Source organism: Taurulus bubalis (assembly GCF_910589615.1).
Source record: "Taurulus bubalis genome assembly, chromosome: 4".
NCBI classification, from domain to species: Eukaryota; Metazoa; Chordata; class Actinopteri; order Perciformes; family Cottidae; genus Taurulus; species Taurulus bubalis.
Window position 1 is genome coordinate 16502084 of NC_136592.1, and position 16291 is coordinate 16518374.

Genomic DNA, 16291 nt, shown 5'->3' on the forward strand with positions numbered 1-16291 from the left:
AATAAAGTGCAGCCGAGCTGTCGGGATAAGTACCTGGAAAGGCTCTGGACATGATGTCTCCAGTGGAATGTTCAAAGACATTTTCGCAGACCTCTTACTGCTAAGACTGCGGTCCGCTGGAGGACAGTGTTGACCGATTCCTCTTACAGGACCATGAGAAAGAAACCTGTACTGCAAAAGCTAAGGCATATTCACTAAGAGGGCCTCAGCTGTTGGGTTTCTCCGGGTGCTGAAGGAGAGCACAAAGTTCCTCACATGTCTGGGTTTCCACAGAGCTGAAATGGGACTCCATATTCCACGCCAGGTCTGCTGACAAGAAATCATCCATGACAGTCTGTGTTTCGTTGCTCGTTAGGAAGAGGTGACCCAGGCCCTCTGCCTGGCTGGTCACAGTCTGTGTCTCTGTGCTGTTCAGCAGTCTGGCATGCTCACCCTGACTCACAGGAGTCTGAGCAGAGAGACCTGTGGCAAATAAAGGGAGATCTGTCTGTGTTTCTGTATCCGAAGACTCTGTGCTCATAGAAAAGCTTGAATGTCGTAGAATGCTGCTCAGGGGCATGTGGCTTCCGGCGTTCAGCAGGAAATTTAGGTCAGTCTGAGTTTGAGTATCAAATAGCTCCAGGACGCTGGCTTGGGTTCGACTTGGTCCCTCACTTTGGTCCAGTTCATCCATCAAAAGGAAGTCTGTCTGGGTCTGGATGTCCAGGGACTCCAGCGGCATGTCACCACCCAGTCCTCCCAGCTCACTCTCCTCTGTCTGTGTCTGGATGTGCACAGCATTGAGAAACTCTTCAAAGTCAAAGTCAATGCCATTGTGTTGCTCCTGAACAGATCCTAGAACTGACCCACAGCCTTCAGATGCCACTGTTAGCACCTGGTGGCCTGACATGCTGTCAGACAGAATGTTTTCCAGGTCATTTAACAAGGTCATTGTTTGGGTTTGATTATCTGCCATGTTGTTTGAGTTGAGCTCATCTGTCTGCACCCCAAAACACATACCACCAGCTGACTTTGAGTCCTCATATATACTGCTTCCGGTGAGAGTGTCATTTATGTCCAGAGCGGTCTGAGTGGAGACACTGAGGGAGTCACTGCCGAATAGGTCAGAGCACAGGATAGCCTGTTGCTGAGCCTTATCATCTGATTGTGGCAGGGCAACATATGTCTGTGTCTGCCTGGTTTTGTATGGGGGTACAGACGAAGAGGAACAAGGAAGTTGACCCATGCACTGGCTCTCTGTCTGAGCTCCAATAGAGGATGTGGCTTTTGCCCAGGAAGAGAATGTCTGGGTTTCAACACTGACTGGCAGGAGGACTTGGGAACTCACGCTTATGTCCGTTTGGGAGCAAGACGACACTGAGGACTCGCCCACTGAGCACAACCCCATTCCCTCCCCAACCCCCATTCCGGGGGGCATTTTTGACAAGTACGATTTGTCTGTCTGAATGTTGGTGGAGGTGCTTCTTCCCCGTTGTTCTACCATGCTGGCCAAGTCATCTGTGCTGACAGGGTCCAGACTGACCTGCACCCCAGTGCTAATGGGCCCCAGGCTAGAGCGTGACGTAGGCATGCTCTCCTTGAAACATAAACTTTTAGCATCAAGTTGGGGTACCACAGCTCCATGTGGCAGGAGGTGAAGGGTGCTGACGGAGCCTTGGCTGTCCACAGCCAGCACTACAGACCTCAAAGTCCCTGTTTCTGTAGATGGAAGGAGGACAGGCAAGTGGGCCAGCTGCATCACAGGAACACTGACCAAAGCCATCTTGGGTTTTGGGAGTAGCAACTTTTGGAGGCTCTTACGGGGGTTGGAGTTCTGATTCACTGAGTCTGGGATATGAACAGTTGTGTCAGAAGGGAGCACAGTCTCTGTCAGCTCTTTAGTAGCAGGCATGATCTGAAAGGTTGACTCATTGGTCTTGACCTTTTCAGGACCACTTAACAATTTCTCCATCTTTCGCTTTTTTACTGGAGGAATTCTGGAAAAGAAACAAAACAGACAGAGAAAGACAGACAAATTAATGTTTAGCCAACCTAAAGCCAAGTTTCAAGACTTGGGGCTATGCAGGTACATGCCTGTGTTCTGTAGGAATCTCGTGACCTGTCCTGTAGATATGCGAGAGTAGAGCAGCCCTACTAGCATAGGGGCAGCCACATGTGCAGTGGTAGGTCTTCCCACAGTCTTCAATGTGTCTCTTTAGGTCCCACTCTGTGCTGTAGCCATTGTTGCACTTGAAGCACTTGTGTTTTTTCTCTGCATGCATCTTCATGAAGTGCTACAATGAAATAGATCAAAGACCACAAAATATATTGCATACAATTTGAAACATATTTGGTGCCGAGTTATTCATTAGGAGCTATGCCACAGAACCGAGACCTCATACTTATATTTCATTGATCACATGGATAAGATTGCATATCATTGGAGGAAAAGCTTACTTGTTTAACCAGGGAAAACTGGGAGAAGGGTCTGTTTGGCCCCCTGGGACAACCCTCAATGGGACAGCAGTAAAGCTTCTGGGAGCCCTTCATGTCCTTTCTGACTGTAGGATTCACAATACCATCCTGAGGGTGACAATACCAGCGAAAGACAAAAGAGAGAGAGGACAAAGCAGAGAAAAATTAGCATTTTTGGTTGTTTACATCATACCATTCCTAAGCTGTAATGGCTTACAGTAAGTGTTAAAGAATACTGCAAATTCCTAGATCACCAAGTCGAGAAAGGCCGGAAAACCGGTCGGACTTTCCAAGATGCAAGCTGAACTGAGATTTTACTTGACCCACAACATTTTTTACACCGACTGCTGTAAAAGGCATTCAATGTCAACTATGCTGAACAACTACAACATGTTGTCTTTTTTATCCCAGTTTCCATTCAAATGTCACTATGACTCTTGAAAATAAATTGATGGTTGTACATTTCCTTACTATCGTTATTCAGTGGGTAAATATGATAGTGTATTAAAAATGTTACCTTATTCCAGAAACCATATTTCTAGGCTCTGCTTTACATGACTGAAAAACTAATTAATGAGCTTGCTTGGCAGCACATGGGATATAACAGTTTGCTAGACCACTGCTTCTCTTGTAGTCCTGAGGCAGACTTGCTAAAGCAGCACGCTGTATATTTAAAAAGGTGCTCAATACGGAATCCCATATAGAACCTTTAAAGTTAATGGACAGCATACTTAATACTTAATACTTAATACTTAATGTAGTAACAGCACCTGTGCTGAATGTACGTTGAATGGTGAAAACAGACAACCCATCACCCTCCATAACAGTCATTAATACTGTAGCCTTCCAGTGGCCACCTCCATCTGCTGGAGCACTAGAGGGAGCAGAACAGCTAAAGCTGACAAACACCCTCTGGTTTATCATAAGGGGTTAGCTTAAACAGACAATTTGCTTGAAGTTGGCTCTAGTGACATCATCTGGTCGTAGGCTGAAGCCTGAGTCATGTCAAGACATTATTCGTCACCAGTAAGTAGCTGGCTGTGGCTCAAAAGAAGGAGCAACTCAAGATGCACGGTCCTCGCCCCACCAGGTTCAGTCCACAGCCTTTTAAGTGGACATTGACGAGGTTATTTCCTTTTTCTGGGATACCGTTCAATACAGTAATCAGAGTAACAGTCTAATTCTGCCTCTCCTGGTGCTGAGGTCAGTGATATAGTTATACAGTGATATAATATATAGTTATACAGTGATATAATATATAGAGCTATACAGTGATATATAGAGAAAGATCACTGAAAGCCCTAAACAGTTATTTTAAACTTACGAGGAGTCTGAACTGAGATGAGTGAATTCAACTTCGTCAAATAGAATGCCTAAGTCTTCACAACCAATCAGAACCAGGTTGTGAGTGATATAATACATTAATGCTGTGCATTGATCCAGTGAAGCAGATGTATTAAAAACACATATGGTGCCCAAGAACACGCAACATGCTTGTAGTCAGACTTTATGAATAATGCAGAGAAAGCATACAGAGTGAGCTTTTTCAGCAATTAAGAACTCTGTCATCATGTCAAACAGGATATCATTACCGCAGCGGACATCTCTTTTACATAGCTGTAAATTAAAAATAATATGCTGCTCCCTTCCTTTTCTGTCTTCAATTAAAAAAGGTACAATCTGGGATGCAAGTGCAGTTGGGCAATGAAAAATCAAAATACAGGATTGGATATCTGCCGTTACTCTTAAAGTAATAGACATGTCATTTAGTAGGTCTACAAGGATTAATGAACAGCAACTAAACAGACCATCAAAGTTACATTTAGATCATGACAGACTCAAACTTTAAAATACAGCTGATTGTACCTGTAGTTTATGTAGTCGAACCCCTGACCGGGCCTTTTAACACTCATCAAGCTGCGCTACATGAACTACTTCGAAGACCTAATTAAAATTCTTAAATTCACCTATTTTAAACAAAGAACGTAGTCTGTTGCAGGACAAAAGGCAGCCTTTCCCAGCAAAGGACTTCATTCATGGAGGGGAAACAGTGCATTCCTGCCTCCCACGAAAAGCCCAGTCCCAGTGAGGACAGAAGACCCAGGGTCAAAAGTAAACTTTGGTCCAAACGCTGTGCCTCCCTCCTCTTTGCTGACTGTTCAGTATTGGTAGTAGACTGCCTGTTAGAGTCAGACTCTCCATCGTGATGGCGTGGTCGTATTCCAAATAGGTGAAGAGGCCCTTACCATTACTTTAGAGCCAAACACAGAATTAACTCATCAATTTGCACAGCTAGGATCAGAAACTGCTCACGTTCCCGTCCTCGGCTACAAACAGTTCACAAGGCGAATGAAAGAGTGGAGCTCTTGCCGAGAAAACAAAATGATGATCACGTGCATCCCAATCATCACGTGCGATACAGATCGTTGGCGTTCATTGATTACGTTAGCTAGTCACGATGCAGCTAGCTCGATAACAGCAAACGTACGTCACGGAGCTCCTCGCAGAAAAAAAACACTAACTTTTATCAAACGTTAAACATAACAACGCGTTTGTTCAGCAGCACCCGTGCGTGTGACGTTAGCTAAAACGAAATTGTTATGGATGACTTGCGTTTTCGAGTTTATTTTTTCATGATAATTAACTAGTTAGCCAAGTTAGCATCGCAGTTACGGGAAAAGCATGAATTATATGAGCATGAACCAGGTTTAGTAGGCGTTTACCTTTATTCTGTGGGATTTAACGAGATGCATGTTCAACGCAGGTGTGTTGGGGAGTATCTTGCCACATCCTTCCACGGTGCAGAGGATGTTCGTCCTCGCTTCTTTGGTCAGCTCCGTGATGGTGGGTTTGATTATGTCCCGAGACTGCGACAGAAGCTCTTCGTGACATATTGGACTGCCAGTAGTTGCGCTGTCTCTGTTGTGTGCCTTGCTCGTCGCAGAGGCAGCCATGTTTCTATGTTGACAGTCCAATTTGTGTTTGGTGGAGAACCCCAGTAGCAGCATTGAATGACATGGAGATTATGTCCCTCAGCTTTGTCTGAAAGGCTGCTTCGCCAAGAGGGCTGGGAAATTGGAACAGCTGAGTGTACGTCATATCCGGTATCATTTTTATAATGTTATTGCTTTTATTGTTTATTTCTTTGCCATGTAATGTGTCTTGAGTACCTTTTTAAAGCGTTATACTACTACTAATAATAATAATAACGTTGTACTTCCGTTTAGTCTCTAATTTAGCTGCTTTCCTAATAAAGATGTGCATGTGGAGTATTTGTGTCTGGAGTATTTTTTATTTAATTGTTTACGTTAAACACAACACATTTCTTCTTACTGAAGAGTTTCATCTCACACCTAGGCTTTAATTGTGAAAACTGATACACAGGCTATTATGGGCTGTAGCTGATGACAAAACAAGTAATAAACTGGATCCAGTTTATCTATTCCATAGCGAAGCTCTAAAAGAGGAACTGAAGAGTTATAAAAAGAGCCTGACTAACACTACCTGAGCTTAAATTATTAGTCAATATTTGCTAGTCACAGACATATTAGTTATGCCTCAAAGTAATAAGAAATAGTTACAGAGATGCCAGGAGTAATTTAGAAACTGTATCGCCATTATATAGCTTGAACACCACAAAGTGCCCAACTTTTTTAATATATGACATTTTCTTTTAAATGTAAATTTATGGTAAAACGTTTTTATTGTGCGTTTCCTCTTTTGTGTGGTATCACATTCACATATTGACTGGATAGCCCATGCAGGGGTCATAGTGGGTGGAAAAGAAGGACTATTGCACTACAAAGACTAAATTTCTGAAAGATACCCATTTTATTTGGCTAACTGACTGCTGAAGTCTCATATTAGCTTGGGCTGAATTCTACAAATACATTTTAAAGTAGACTGGACTGTACAGTGGTGTTGGGAAGGGATCACTTCACTGGCAGTATTGACAGGAGAAACCATAAACTCTTTAAATGTATGTATGGGCATCGGAGTATTGTTTTAAGACAGACTTGTAAAATGTGCATCTGTTCTTCAAATGGTTTGCGCACAAACCAGTGTTTAAATTAACCCTGAAACGAGCAATGCAAATGCCAACTTGAAAAGCTGGTTTACTAAAGTTCACTTCTAGCAGACTTTTATACAAAGCCAACACTCCACAACACATTTTTGTAACACTATAGCTGTTGAAAGATAGTCAAAACCTATATATATATATATATATATATATATATATATATATATATATATATATATATATATATATAATATGACGAGTGTGGGGGATGAAATTACATGAAGACACACAATAATACTAAAAATATTGTTTATATATTCAATTTGTCCAAATAAAACATTTCATGGAAGTAACATTCTGACAACTAAACACTAACAAAAGATAATAAAATGTCAGTTATCTATTGCCAACTAATAACAGGTTTGCAATTGTAAGCACATAGGCATGGTCTTGAACAAGGAATGGAATTAAATGATAAAAGCAAACCATGGGTGGACTAGACATGGCGGTGCCACACTGTGAATCCTTTAAATCAAGGGCAGGTCTGCCATCAGTTCTGTGGTTGGCGCATTTGTGAGGAGGGACCAGGGCCGTTGTCTGTGATAACAAAATAATTTCTTCCTTTTTGGGGAATACACGAGAGCAGAGGTGTGACAGGGGTGGAGGCAATTCCTGTAAAATACATTAAAAAAGCAAACCTTAAAATTAGTAGAACACACTTCAAAATAAAAATTACAAGTGTTTATGATTTGGTTGGCATGGTTAAAAATGTCACACACAAAAAAATACAGGGACAGTAGGGTAAAACACTTTAAATGCACTGACTGGCATATTCATGATGGATAATTACATAAGAGCATTACAGAGGGGATATTTCCTCTAGTGTAGAGTGAATATGTGAATATGTGTGTGTGTGTGTGTGTGCGCCCTCCGGTGGTCATTTATGGGAATGCCAGGAAACACAAAATATTGCTTCCCTGTTTTTGATATTATTGATACCTGCAGATGCACAGTGTCTGAGTGACTCCAGAAGGTTAGTGCTTGCAAATTTGACAACACATCTGAAGGGTTCCTCCCGCTCTGTCATGGTCTTGTTAGAGTTGTCTCTGAATTTTGTCTCCAGCTGAGGAAAGAACACAAAACATAAGATGATCACAGCACAGAGTGATACTGACCTTTTTTTATTATTATCTTTGAACTGATATAGCAACTTATGCTCTTTGGCTTTGATACCCAACTGTTAAAACTAAAAGGCTGAGACTCAGTATTATCAAAACACAAGCATGCCTCTGGATACCTTGTAAACTGCCGACTGTAGTTGAGGTAACGTCCCACCACCAAAGGCCTCACAGGCCATCTGAAGTCTGTTGGCTGCAGGCTCAGCTTGTTCTTCTTCTATGTGCGGGTCTGTAAAGAGGACGAAAGCCAAATATGCAGAATCACAATGCAGAGTTCTTCCAGAGGAACACATGAAGGCCAAATACATTAGGGTAAAAACAAGCAATGTTTCACTATGTGTGATCATATACAAAATATTATATATAATATACTTGAGATAGTTTGATTATTTTCTGGAAGAGGACTTGGATACTTGGTGGGAAACACCTGGAAAACAAAAAGTAAAAACAAAATTCATCAATATAAATCATCAGATCAATCTTTTTGTAAACTATCGTCAACAGTTGGGCTTTTTATAATAAAACTCTTATGGGTTAAAATAAGTTAGGCTCAGAGTTCCTCTTTGTTCAGTGGATCCAGAGACACGAACTGTGACATTATGTAATCAAATATTTTTTGCATGTGCAATCCTGAACCAGAAAGTAGTTTGGCAACATGATTTAGGTTTATATATAACACCTTTGACTCATATTTAATGTCCAACAGGGATGACATTGTAAACTTTGTGAACAAATCAAGCTTCTACTACAAAAATGTAAATATGTAAGTATAGTTATACTTCATAAAAGGGTGAACCTGGCAACTTACATTTTTCCTCAACATGTGGACATTGAAGTCAATAAGATTATAACGATAAGTTTACTTCAAAATCAGAAAATCTTCGATAAATGATGGCAGAGTTCAGTACGAGGACAATTATGAACACTTCGATGCCGATCAGCAATCTTTGATTAAGTGGGTGAGACAAGGCATACAGAGCATTGTATGGTGGTTGTAGTTAGAAACAGCCTACCTGTTGATATTTCCTCATCAGAAGGTCCCTAATGGCTGTGAGTTTCCGTCCACTAAGGTTAGCATCCTTGATAGCTTGATATCTGGTGGACAGAACCAAGGCCTGCAAAGTACATCACATACTTAAAATGAAAAAACGGCGACCTGGCAACTGTACAAACAATGTCATGGATTGAACATGAAACTCAATCTTCACCTGGGATAACAGGGGCTTTTGCTTTGAAGTCAGGCTGGTCACAAAGACATATGGGCTTTGGAGATAGTGAACGACATATGTTGGTTTCAGGTGGTTGGGTCGAGAGAAGGTGTCTCCCCATGCAATACGAATCCATACAGCGTCATCTGTGTCCTTCTTTATTTTGACAGATACCTTGAATGCAATGTCAAAAGTATACTTTTAATACCGGATGTTAAACACAGAGGAGCCCAAACAATGTGTATCAATGATGCAACTATATCATTTATAACGTGTGTGTGTGTGTGGGGGTGGGGAGGATGGCTTACATGTATCACAAGCTCTCTGAGGTGGGATTTAAATTGTTCCTTGAACTGCGTCAGCTCTACAGAGTTAGCATCATCTGGAAAAAAGAGACATGAAAAGGGACAATAAGCAATAATAAGCAATAGTAAACTCAACTTTCTCATGACAGTTTGCAATTACCAGGAACAAACAGATTGTGACAAGACCATACGAAGTGCAACAATGTTAACCTTATTTTAAAACTGTAAAAAGAAGAAAACATGATGATCAGACGCCAGCAGGATATTTGACTGATTGAAGTTACCAAACGTTCAATCAGAAAGAAAGAAAACCCTGATCCCACCACCAGCAGCAGTGTTCAGCTGCCCATGGTCCAAGTATTTTAACATACCTTGAGGGTCCATGAGCTGGAAGGCATACCACATCCCCTTGTTTGGATTGTCGATTATAGCTAAGAGACAATGGGACACGAGAAGCGTTATTGATTGGCATGGCATGGTTAAAGTTATTAGTCTTGCCCAAATGAGCAGATCATTTCACATGACTTACATATCATCTCGAGCTCTGTGAGGTGTTTGATTGTCAACTCGTTTTCCTGAAACGTATCAAATAACAATGTTTAAAAGCAGAAGAAACCCAGATGCTAGCTAAATACACATTGATAGCTATTGCAAAGTATTGAGGAGCGTCTGTTAATCTCCAGTGAAGTTACATTAAACGTCATGTACAACAATGGATTTCACGGCCTACTTAAGGAAGCATTTTAAATAAGAAACATGCTGTCATTTAGCGTCTTCACACTGTATTTTATTGACTACAACAAGCCATACTTCAGGTAAGACGCCGTTTACCTCGCAAACTGCCAGCATCTTTTCCGTTAACGCCCATTTTGACTGAGTAAAATCCATGGATTTCTGCTGATCCCCGGTCAGACGGCCCCACTTGTCCAGCGTTGTTCTGAGCATTTGAGCCGGTATCCGCTTTATGAGTCGCTGCAGTAAACGTTTCGTAGAGTCGTCCATTCCAACCCCGGGAGTTATGATGTCTAGCTTCGCAGTTGTATTGGAGGATTTAAATTAAACCGCGTCCAGTTTGCACGGAAGCAGCAAGAGCACGATCCAAACAAACCGCCGACAGAAGAGCGCACACGAAATAGACCAATCAGATGTTGGCATAAACTCTGACGCTGCCTTTAGCGCCCTCTGTTGCGTTGGAGTGGTACTACCTCTGTCGCTGCTGATACTACAATCATTTAAAGGTATTTACTACTATAAAATGCATGCCTTTCAAATCCTACTTATAGTACAAATGTATTGTAAGTGAATCTAGGCTATAATATACGTTTATTCAGCAACATTTCCCCTATGTCACAAGATTGTTAAAACGAATGTATGAAAGCATTGTACTGCTATAGCTGGTCGAGATGGAGCTAATTTTAACTACTTTATATAGAGTTAGGTAAGTAGTTCCACAACTTGGGGTCGGCTCCCCTCCAAAAGGTGACGAGATAAATCTGAGGGATTGTGACATGGAATGGAAGTCTGAATGGGACAGGAAAGGAGGAAAAACACAGGCCTGATGCACAAATCGGTTTTCACTTTTTTGACTTTCAGTAACCTTTCTTGTAAAACATTCAAATATTTTGTATTATTATTTTGAATTAAACCATGTAAGAAGTTTCGAGGGGACACTACTTTTCTGTATCAATCGCAATAAAACGTAAATAGGAACTATATAATAAATTAAAGTAGTTGAGAATATATCCTTCCCTTTATATGTAACCATTGTCAAGATACATTTAAAATATTACTGCTGCTTTTCTTTGTCTCTGATGTTCACAGGATCCACACACTCCAGTCACCATGAATTCCATTAGGTTAAGTAAGTAAGGTCACACTGGACCCTTTGTCCAAAGGACTGAAACACTGCTGCCGTATCATATCTCAAAAGCTCTTGAGACGCAAAAGCAGCATATAGTGGAATCATGCAAATCAAGTATTACTGTCCATAACTGACATCGGCCATTATATGGCCTTTGAACAAAATAAGACAAGATGCACACTGTGTAAAGTGGTCACAACAGCACTGAACGATTGTAACAAGAGTCTAAAGTTAAGCGTATCCATAAGCAAAACCAGAAGTACGTTACGAGGAACTATCTTGCGTCTTCCGTAAACTTCCGTCATCAACTGCCCCGCCATTGGTGGATAAGTAAAAAGGCGGATGGTGATTCGCTGTTTACCTCTGTCACTCACTTCGCCAAACACTTACGAAAGCAGGCAGCGTGTCCTGTTGGTTCCTGCTGCTATTGTAGGTTACATTCATGTCAGTACAAGGCCAGCAGATTTAGTCTAAATTGTTGAGGAGTTATAGTAACCTGCGTCGTTATTCTACAGGGACGTCGATGAAATCGTAGTTCTTCAGTTACATGAATTGAACCTGCTGTGTTGTAAACGAGCGTCATCGTAGCAGTCCGCTAGCTAACGTGACGTTTGACCGAGGCTTGCTGAAAAACTTCCCAAATGACATAACCTTTCAACTGGTAAGGGCTTCACAGTGCACACTGTTATCAGATGGCGTATTGTGAACTAGTAGATTGACTGCACGTTTCGCTCGGTTTTGAGCAACTTGACAGTATTAATCCGTGTCAAAACAATGGTCACAACCTCATGGTCCCAGTGTCTTCTCGTGAAGACTGTCGTGTTTCCATTATTCCAGAGGGTTCAAGGTGAATGCAGGTAACATTGGATTTTCACACTGTTGTATACTCTTCCTCTCATGCTGCCTCTCTGTGTTTGCAGGTAAGTGTCCACCGGAGAAAAAAAAACAATCCCTATCGTCTCAATGACAGCTCAGGAAGGAGAGGGATGGGGAGGCATGAGTATCCTTTAGGAAACATGTCCTTTGCCTAAGTGTAGCAATGCTCAGTTGACATGGTGTGTATATAAAGCAGCGCTGAGGAAAAACAGTCAACCAATCAATTCATTAACTGTTTTAAAACAATTTTTTATAAAAAAAAAAACTCTGGTCCAGATCTGAGAATATATGCTTCTTTTCTTTGTTGTTATATCATTGTTGGGATTTTGGACTAATAGCCAGGCAAAACAAGCAATTTGAAGAAATTGTGAAGATAAATAAAAAATTATAAAAATAACGATTTGTTGCAGCCTCAATATGTTCTGCATATTCCAATGTAACGGAAAAGACCAGCACAGGAAAACTTCTGAATATGTTGCCACCAAATAACACCTCTTCAAGTAATATTCAACAGTAACTGTCAACTCAATCCCCCTCAATCGGTGCTCTTCTCGTTTGTATATTTTCAGTATTGCCGCAGTGGTTCAGTAAACCCTTAACTCAGCATGCACCCTGACCTGTCACCTCACCTCCACACAGCTGAGTGTAATGAATTCATAACTCGCCTGATGCAGTGCCACACGGAGGTATGTCACGCTCTAAATAATTGTGTTGCTGCGTTCTTCATATACACAAAGGACAAAGCAATGTAAACCTTGTTTCATCTCTCTTGCAGCACAATGTCATGAAGTTCTTTGGAACGTGTAACGATATGGACCGCGATATGCGTCACTGCCTAAAGAAAGAGGTGTGTCAGTTGTTGTTTTTTGCACTTTATGAATGGCTTGCAACAATGTCTCTGACTTTTGAACTTTGGTTTTCTTTTCAAAATATATATTTTTTCAATTTCCTTGTTTCTTCACTATTCAACAGAGACTGGAAAAGCGGGAGCGCAGCAAGCAGCATGCACAAGAGATGAGACAGAGGCTGAAAAGACCGCCCAAGGAGCAGCTCTGAAGGACAATTTTACTGCAACTATGCCACTAATCAGACAATGGAACATTGAATTAAGAATGACACGGTGTAACATGCCTCCTCTGGTGTTGTTATGTCAAGACAGAGGAATGGTTAGGACTTCTGTGTCGTGAATTCAAAGCAGTGTGAATTGTATTAGCATTGAAAGATCTCAAGTGGCCTGGTCTGTTAGTAGTACAAGTACTTTAAATGTTGAGGTCAATTACCACTATGGTTAAGATGCATAGCTTACTGCTACGTGAGTCCTCCTTTTATCACCTGCAAGGACTAAAACTTGCAGTGTTACGAGAACCTTTTAGGATTACATAAAAACAACAGCATCTAATACATTGGATCAAAGATTGCTGTTGGGGATCATCATTTATTCACCCTCTGCAGTACGCCAGTCTTGCAGTCATCAAAAGAGATAAGTGTAGCTGCTGGCAGAATCTTTTCATTAAACATTATTTATGTTGGCAGGACACACCAGGAATATTCTGGTAGTGGTTTTATTCATGGAACAGGGAGAGTCAATTTCAGGGTATCAGAGATGCATGTAAAAAAAGACCCAAAACAGGAAGGCCAGAGGCTGTGTTTCACTCTCAAAGTACACATACACCCATGGACATGCATATTGAACACACTCATTTATGTTTGGAAGTTTATTTGAATGGGGAATTGTATTAAATTGCTTTTTAATAAAGTAAAATAATCAGTAAGTCTAAAAAAAACCCATCCTTTTGATGTAATGTCTCATTTTTGTAAAAAACAAACGATCAATTGGTATCTGCAAGTCTGGATAAGGTCCTAAAAGTAAGCGCTGATCATGGTGTAAAAATAAATCTAAGGTCACAAGTCCAGTTAATATTTTAGAGATTTCTACTTCATCGAATGGTCTTTATTCAGCAACTGGAGCTGATATAGGTGTCATGTTGTCTAAACGGGATCCTGTGGTCACATGTGAAGTAGTTGCACTGCTCGCTCATGGGAGAGTGTTTAGTCTCTGGAAATCGAGTATGGGATAAACCTGCTCTATATGAAAAGTGTGGCGGTAAGTTGGCACTATACAAATGTACTTGTTTACTAGTCACATGACCCCTCTTCGTCTAAGGATTGCCTCCTCGATCTTGGTCAATGATCGAGACATTCACGTGACTGAAAGTTCACATTTAGGTCATGAAATGACACCTGAGCCATCTCCAATTACTAAGTGAATACCAGGAGACTGTTGAGGGCTCAACATCCTTAGTAGTTGGATCTTTAAGCTTGGACCCTCTTCCTACATTATTAGGTATTGTTTCCAAAAAGTTTTGTTGCTATTTTAGAGTAGGCTACAATACCAACAATTGATTGTCGCAGACCTGTTGTATCAATTGGTGAAGGACTCTTACTTCCTCACAACCAACACATAAAGTACCTCTGAGGCAACTGAGGTAAGAGACATATATTACCAGAAAACAAGTTATTTATGTGAATAATCAGTATCACATTCAGAGACAGACTATGAACATGCATTTTATTGATAGAATTATTTTTGTGAATATTTGCTTGATAATTATTCCTAAGAGGTATCGTAGGGGCTCGGTATGTGACCTCACTCTTCTAAATCAAAGTCATGTTGGGTAAGGTTAGACTGGAAATTAATATAAATGTAACGACAGACGCCCAGATAGTGAAACGTTAAGTCAAAAACAAATGGTGAAAGCATGTTTTCTTTATTGAAGCAGCTCACTCTACCCATCACAATGTGTGGATCAGTCTTTGACATATTTAAATTGTAAGGCACAACAAGGTGTGCTTTGAGACAATGTGGGAAAAATCATGAATTATGAAACACGCATACACAAGACAACACACAATATTGTGGTTATAAAAGACAAAACACAGAAACCTGTCAAAACCACAGTCATTTGCAATAAATAATGGAGCAAATATCAGTAGTTCTTGTTTTTTGTAACCTATTTACTTACACTTCAAACATGCTCAGGTGGGATTTTGGATTCAATGCGTATTCCAGAAATTAAGGTAAAAACAAGTTAAAAAAACAACATTTTATATCTCAGATGACACACTGAAAATAATTTGAATATTTTACACTACTAAATAAAATGAATAAATACATAAAGATCCATGTGTTAAAGGATCAGCGAAGGATCAGCGATTCTGTGGCCACATTAGAGAGGTCTTTCTCACCTCTTCTTCTGCATTAAGTGTTATTTACCAACAGAAAAGGAATATAGTTGAACAAGCAAATGTGGGTTCCCTCTTGTAAAAAATAAAAATCCCAACAACTACTGAGAAATGATTTAAACCTATATATACTCTTTGGTCACCAAACTGCATGTTAGTTTCTTTCGATGATTATCTGGCAAGTTAGGATAAATGGCAACGTCAAGTGCACAAAAATGCAACCAGAAATTATCTTATTTTTCATAAACTTGTTAAGTGAATGTTTGTTTTTTAAGTATTCAATGACTTAATGTCATACATACTTAATCAAACCATTGCAACCATTCCTTGCAGCCAAAAAATAAATAATCATTAAACAACCCGATGGGGCATTAATGATCCAATATGCTTGAAATGGTCAATTCGTAAATACAATAACGAACATTTCATTGATCATCTGTTCAACTTCTAAAGCTCAGTAAAATACAATATTATATGTTAAATTATCTGACATGGCTTTGATAATTTACAACATCTGAAAATGTCAGATAAAAAAGGTAAACATTTAAGTGACAGTACTGTTTACACATTTGGGTTTTTAAATTATATAGGTATAAATTACCCATTTTATCTATCAAAGTTTTTATGGGATAATTTAGAAAGAGTGATTGAGAGCCAGAGGCTTCTGGAGCAAAGGAAACCACGTGGCACTGCACATCCAAACAGTTATCTCTAATAAATACAAAAATACACTGCACCATTTCTAACAATACTTACAATGTTTATACAAAGCACACCCTGGTATTGAGGCAGGCAACACATTTATATGTACAGTATGTTACATGCAATTAGTAACACATGAGAGTCTACATTATATATTATTCTGTGCTGCATGTGTACCACTGCAAAAATTGACAAATGTCTTCTGATTTTTACAAAACAATTTTCACAGACCTACATTTTTTTGGGTAAAAAAAATAGATCCCTACATATAATGCACATTGCAGTACACAATTTCTTGAAATCTTGACTCATCACATGCAGATAAGGACAAAGTCGTCTCCAGCTACATGACTGGACTGTTGCATTTGCACAATATAGAACACTAATAAATAGTGTAGTCACAATGTGGATAACTTGAGGACCAAGCAATTATCACTTTTGAG

At 40.1% G+C, this 16291-nt stretch overlaps 3 protein-coding genes across 4 annotated transcripts; 1 reads left to right on the forward strand and 2 right to left on the reverse strand.

Moving 5' to 3' along the window:
* Nucleotides 1-205: 205 nt before the first annotated feature.
* On the reverse strand, nt 206-2273 carry atmin (ATM interactor; the record flags this gene model as incomplete). The annotated part of the gene is made up of 2 exons (XM_079216637.1): nt 2074-2273; nt 206-1976 (listed from the first exon to the last, which is right to left on the reverse strand). The coding sequence occupies exons 1-2, from the start codon at nt 2265-2267 to the stop codon at nt 206-208; spliced, it is 1965 nt and encodes a 654-aa protein (XP_079072763.1). The 5' UTR covers nt 2268-2273.
* Nucleotides 2274-6981: 4708 nt separating this feature from the next.
* cenpn (centromere protein N) lies at nt 6982-10168 on the reverse strand (the record flags this gene model as incomplete). Its single annotated transcript, XM_079217194.1, has 10 exons — nt 6982-7147; nt 7475-7598; nt 7773-7882; nt 8026-8080; nt 8667-8768; nt 8862-9035; nt 9170-9243; nt 9538-9597; nt 9696-9741; nt 9998-10168. 10 exons carry the CDS (start codon nt 10166-10168, stop codon nt 7026-7028), a joined length of 1038 nt encoding a protein of 345 aa, XP_079073320.1. The 3' UTR covers nt 6982-7025.
* A 1319-nt stretch (nt 10169-11487) lies between these two features.
* Nucleotides 11488-13723, forward strand: cmc2 (C-x(9)-C motif containing 2). Of its 2 annotated transcripts, XM_079216753.1 has the most exons (5): nt 11488-11688; nt 11948-12082; nt 12473-12589; nt 12679-12750; nt 12876-13723. In XM_079216753.1, the coding sequence occupies exons 3-5, from the start codon at nt 12509-12511 to the stop codon at nt 12957-12959; spliced, it is 237 nt and encodes a 78-aa protein (XP_079072879.1). In that variant the 5' UTR covers nt 11488-11688; nt 11948-12082; nt 12473-12508; the 3' UTR covers nt 12960-13723. The 2 variants fall into 2 exon arrangements, with proteins under 2 accessions (XP_079072879.1, XP_079072878.1); XM_079216752.1 differs by lacking the exon at nt 11948-12082.
* The last annotated feature ends 2568 nt before the right edge of the window (nt 13724-16291 follow it).

Excerpts from the sequence above, each read along its gene's own strand:
- cmc2 (XM_079216753.1), top strand. The coding sequence starts at position 12,509 with ATGCACCCTGACCTGTCACCTCACCTCCACACAGCTGAGTGTAATGAA. Across the intron at positions 12,590-12,678 it reads TGATGCAGTGCCACACGGAG|CACAATGTCATGAAGTTCTT; the intron begins GTATGTCACGCT and ends TCTCTCTTGCAG. Across the intron at positions 12,751-12,875 it reads GTCACTGCCTAAAGAAAGAG|AGACTGGAAAAGCGGGAGCG; the intron begins GTGTGTCAGTTG and ends ACTATTCAACAG.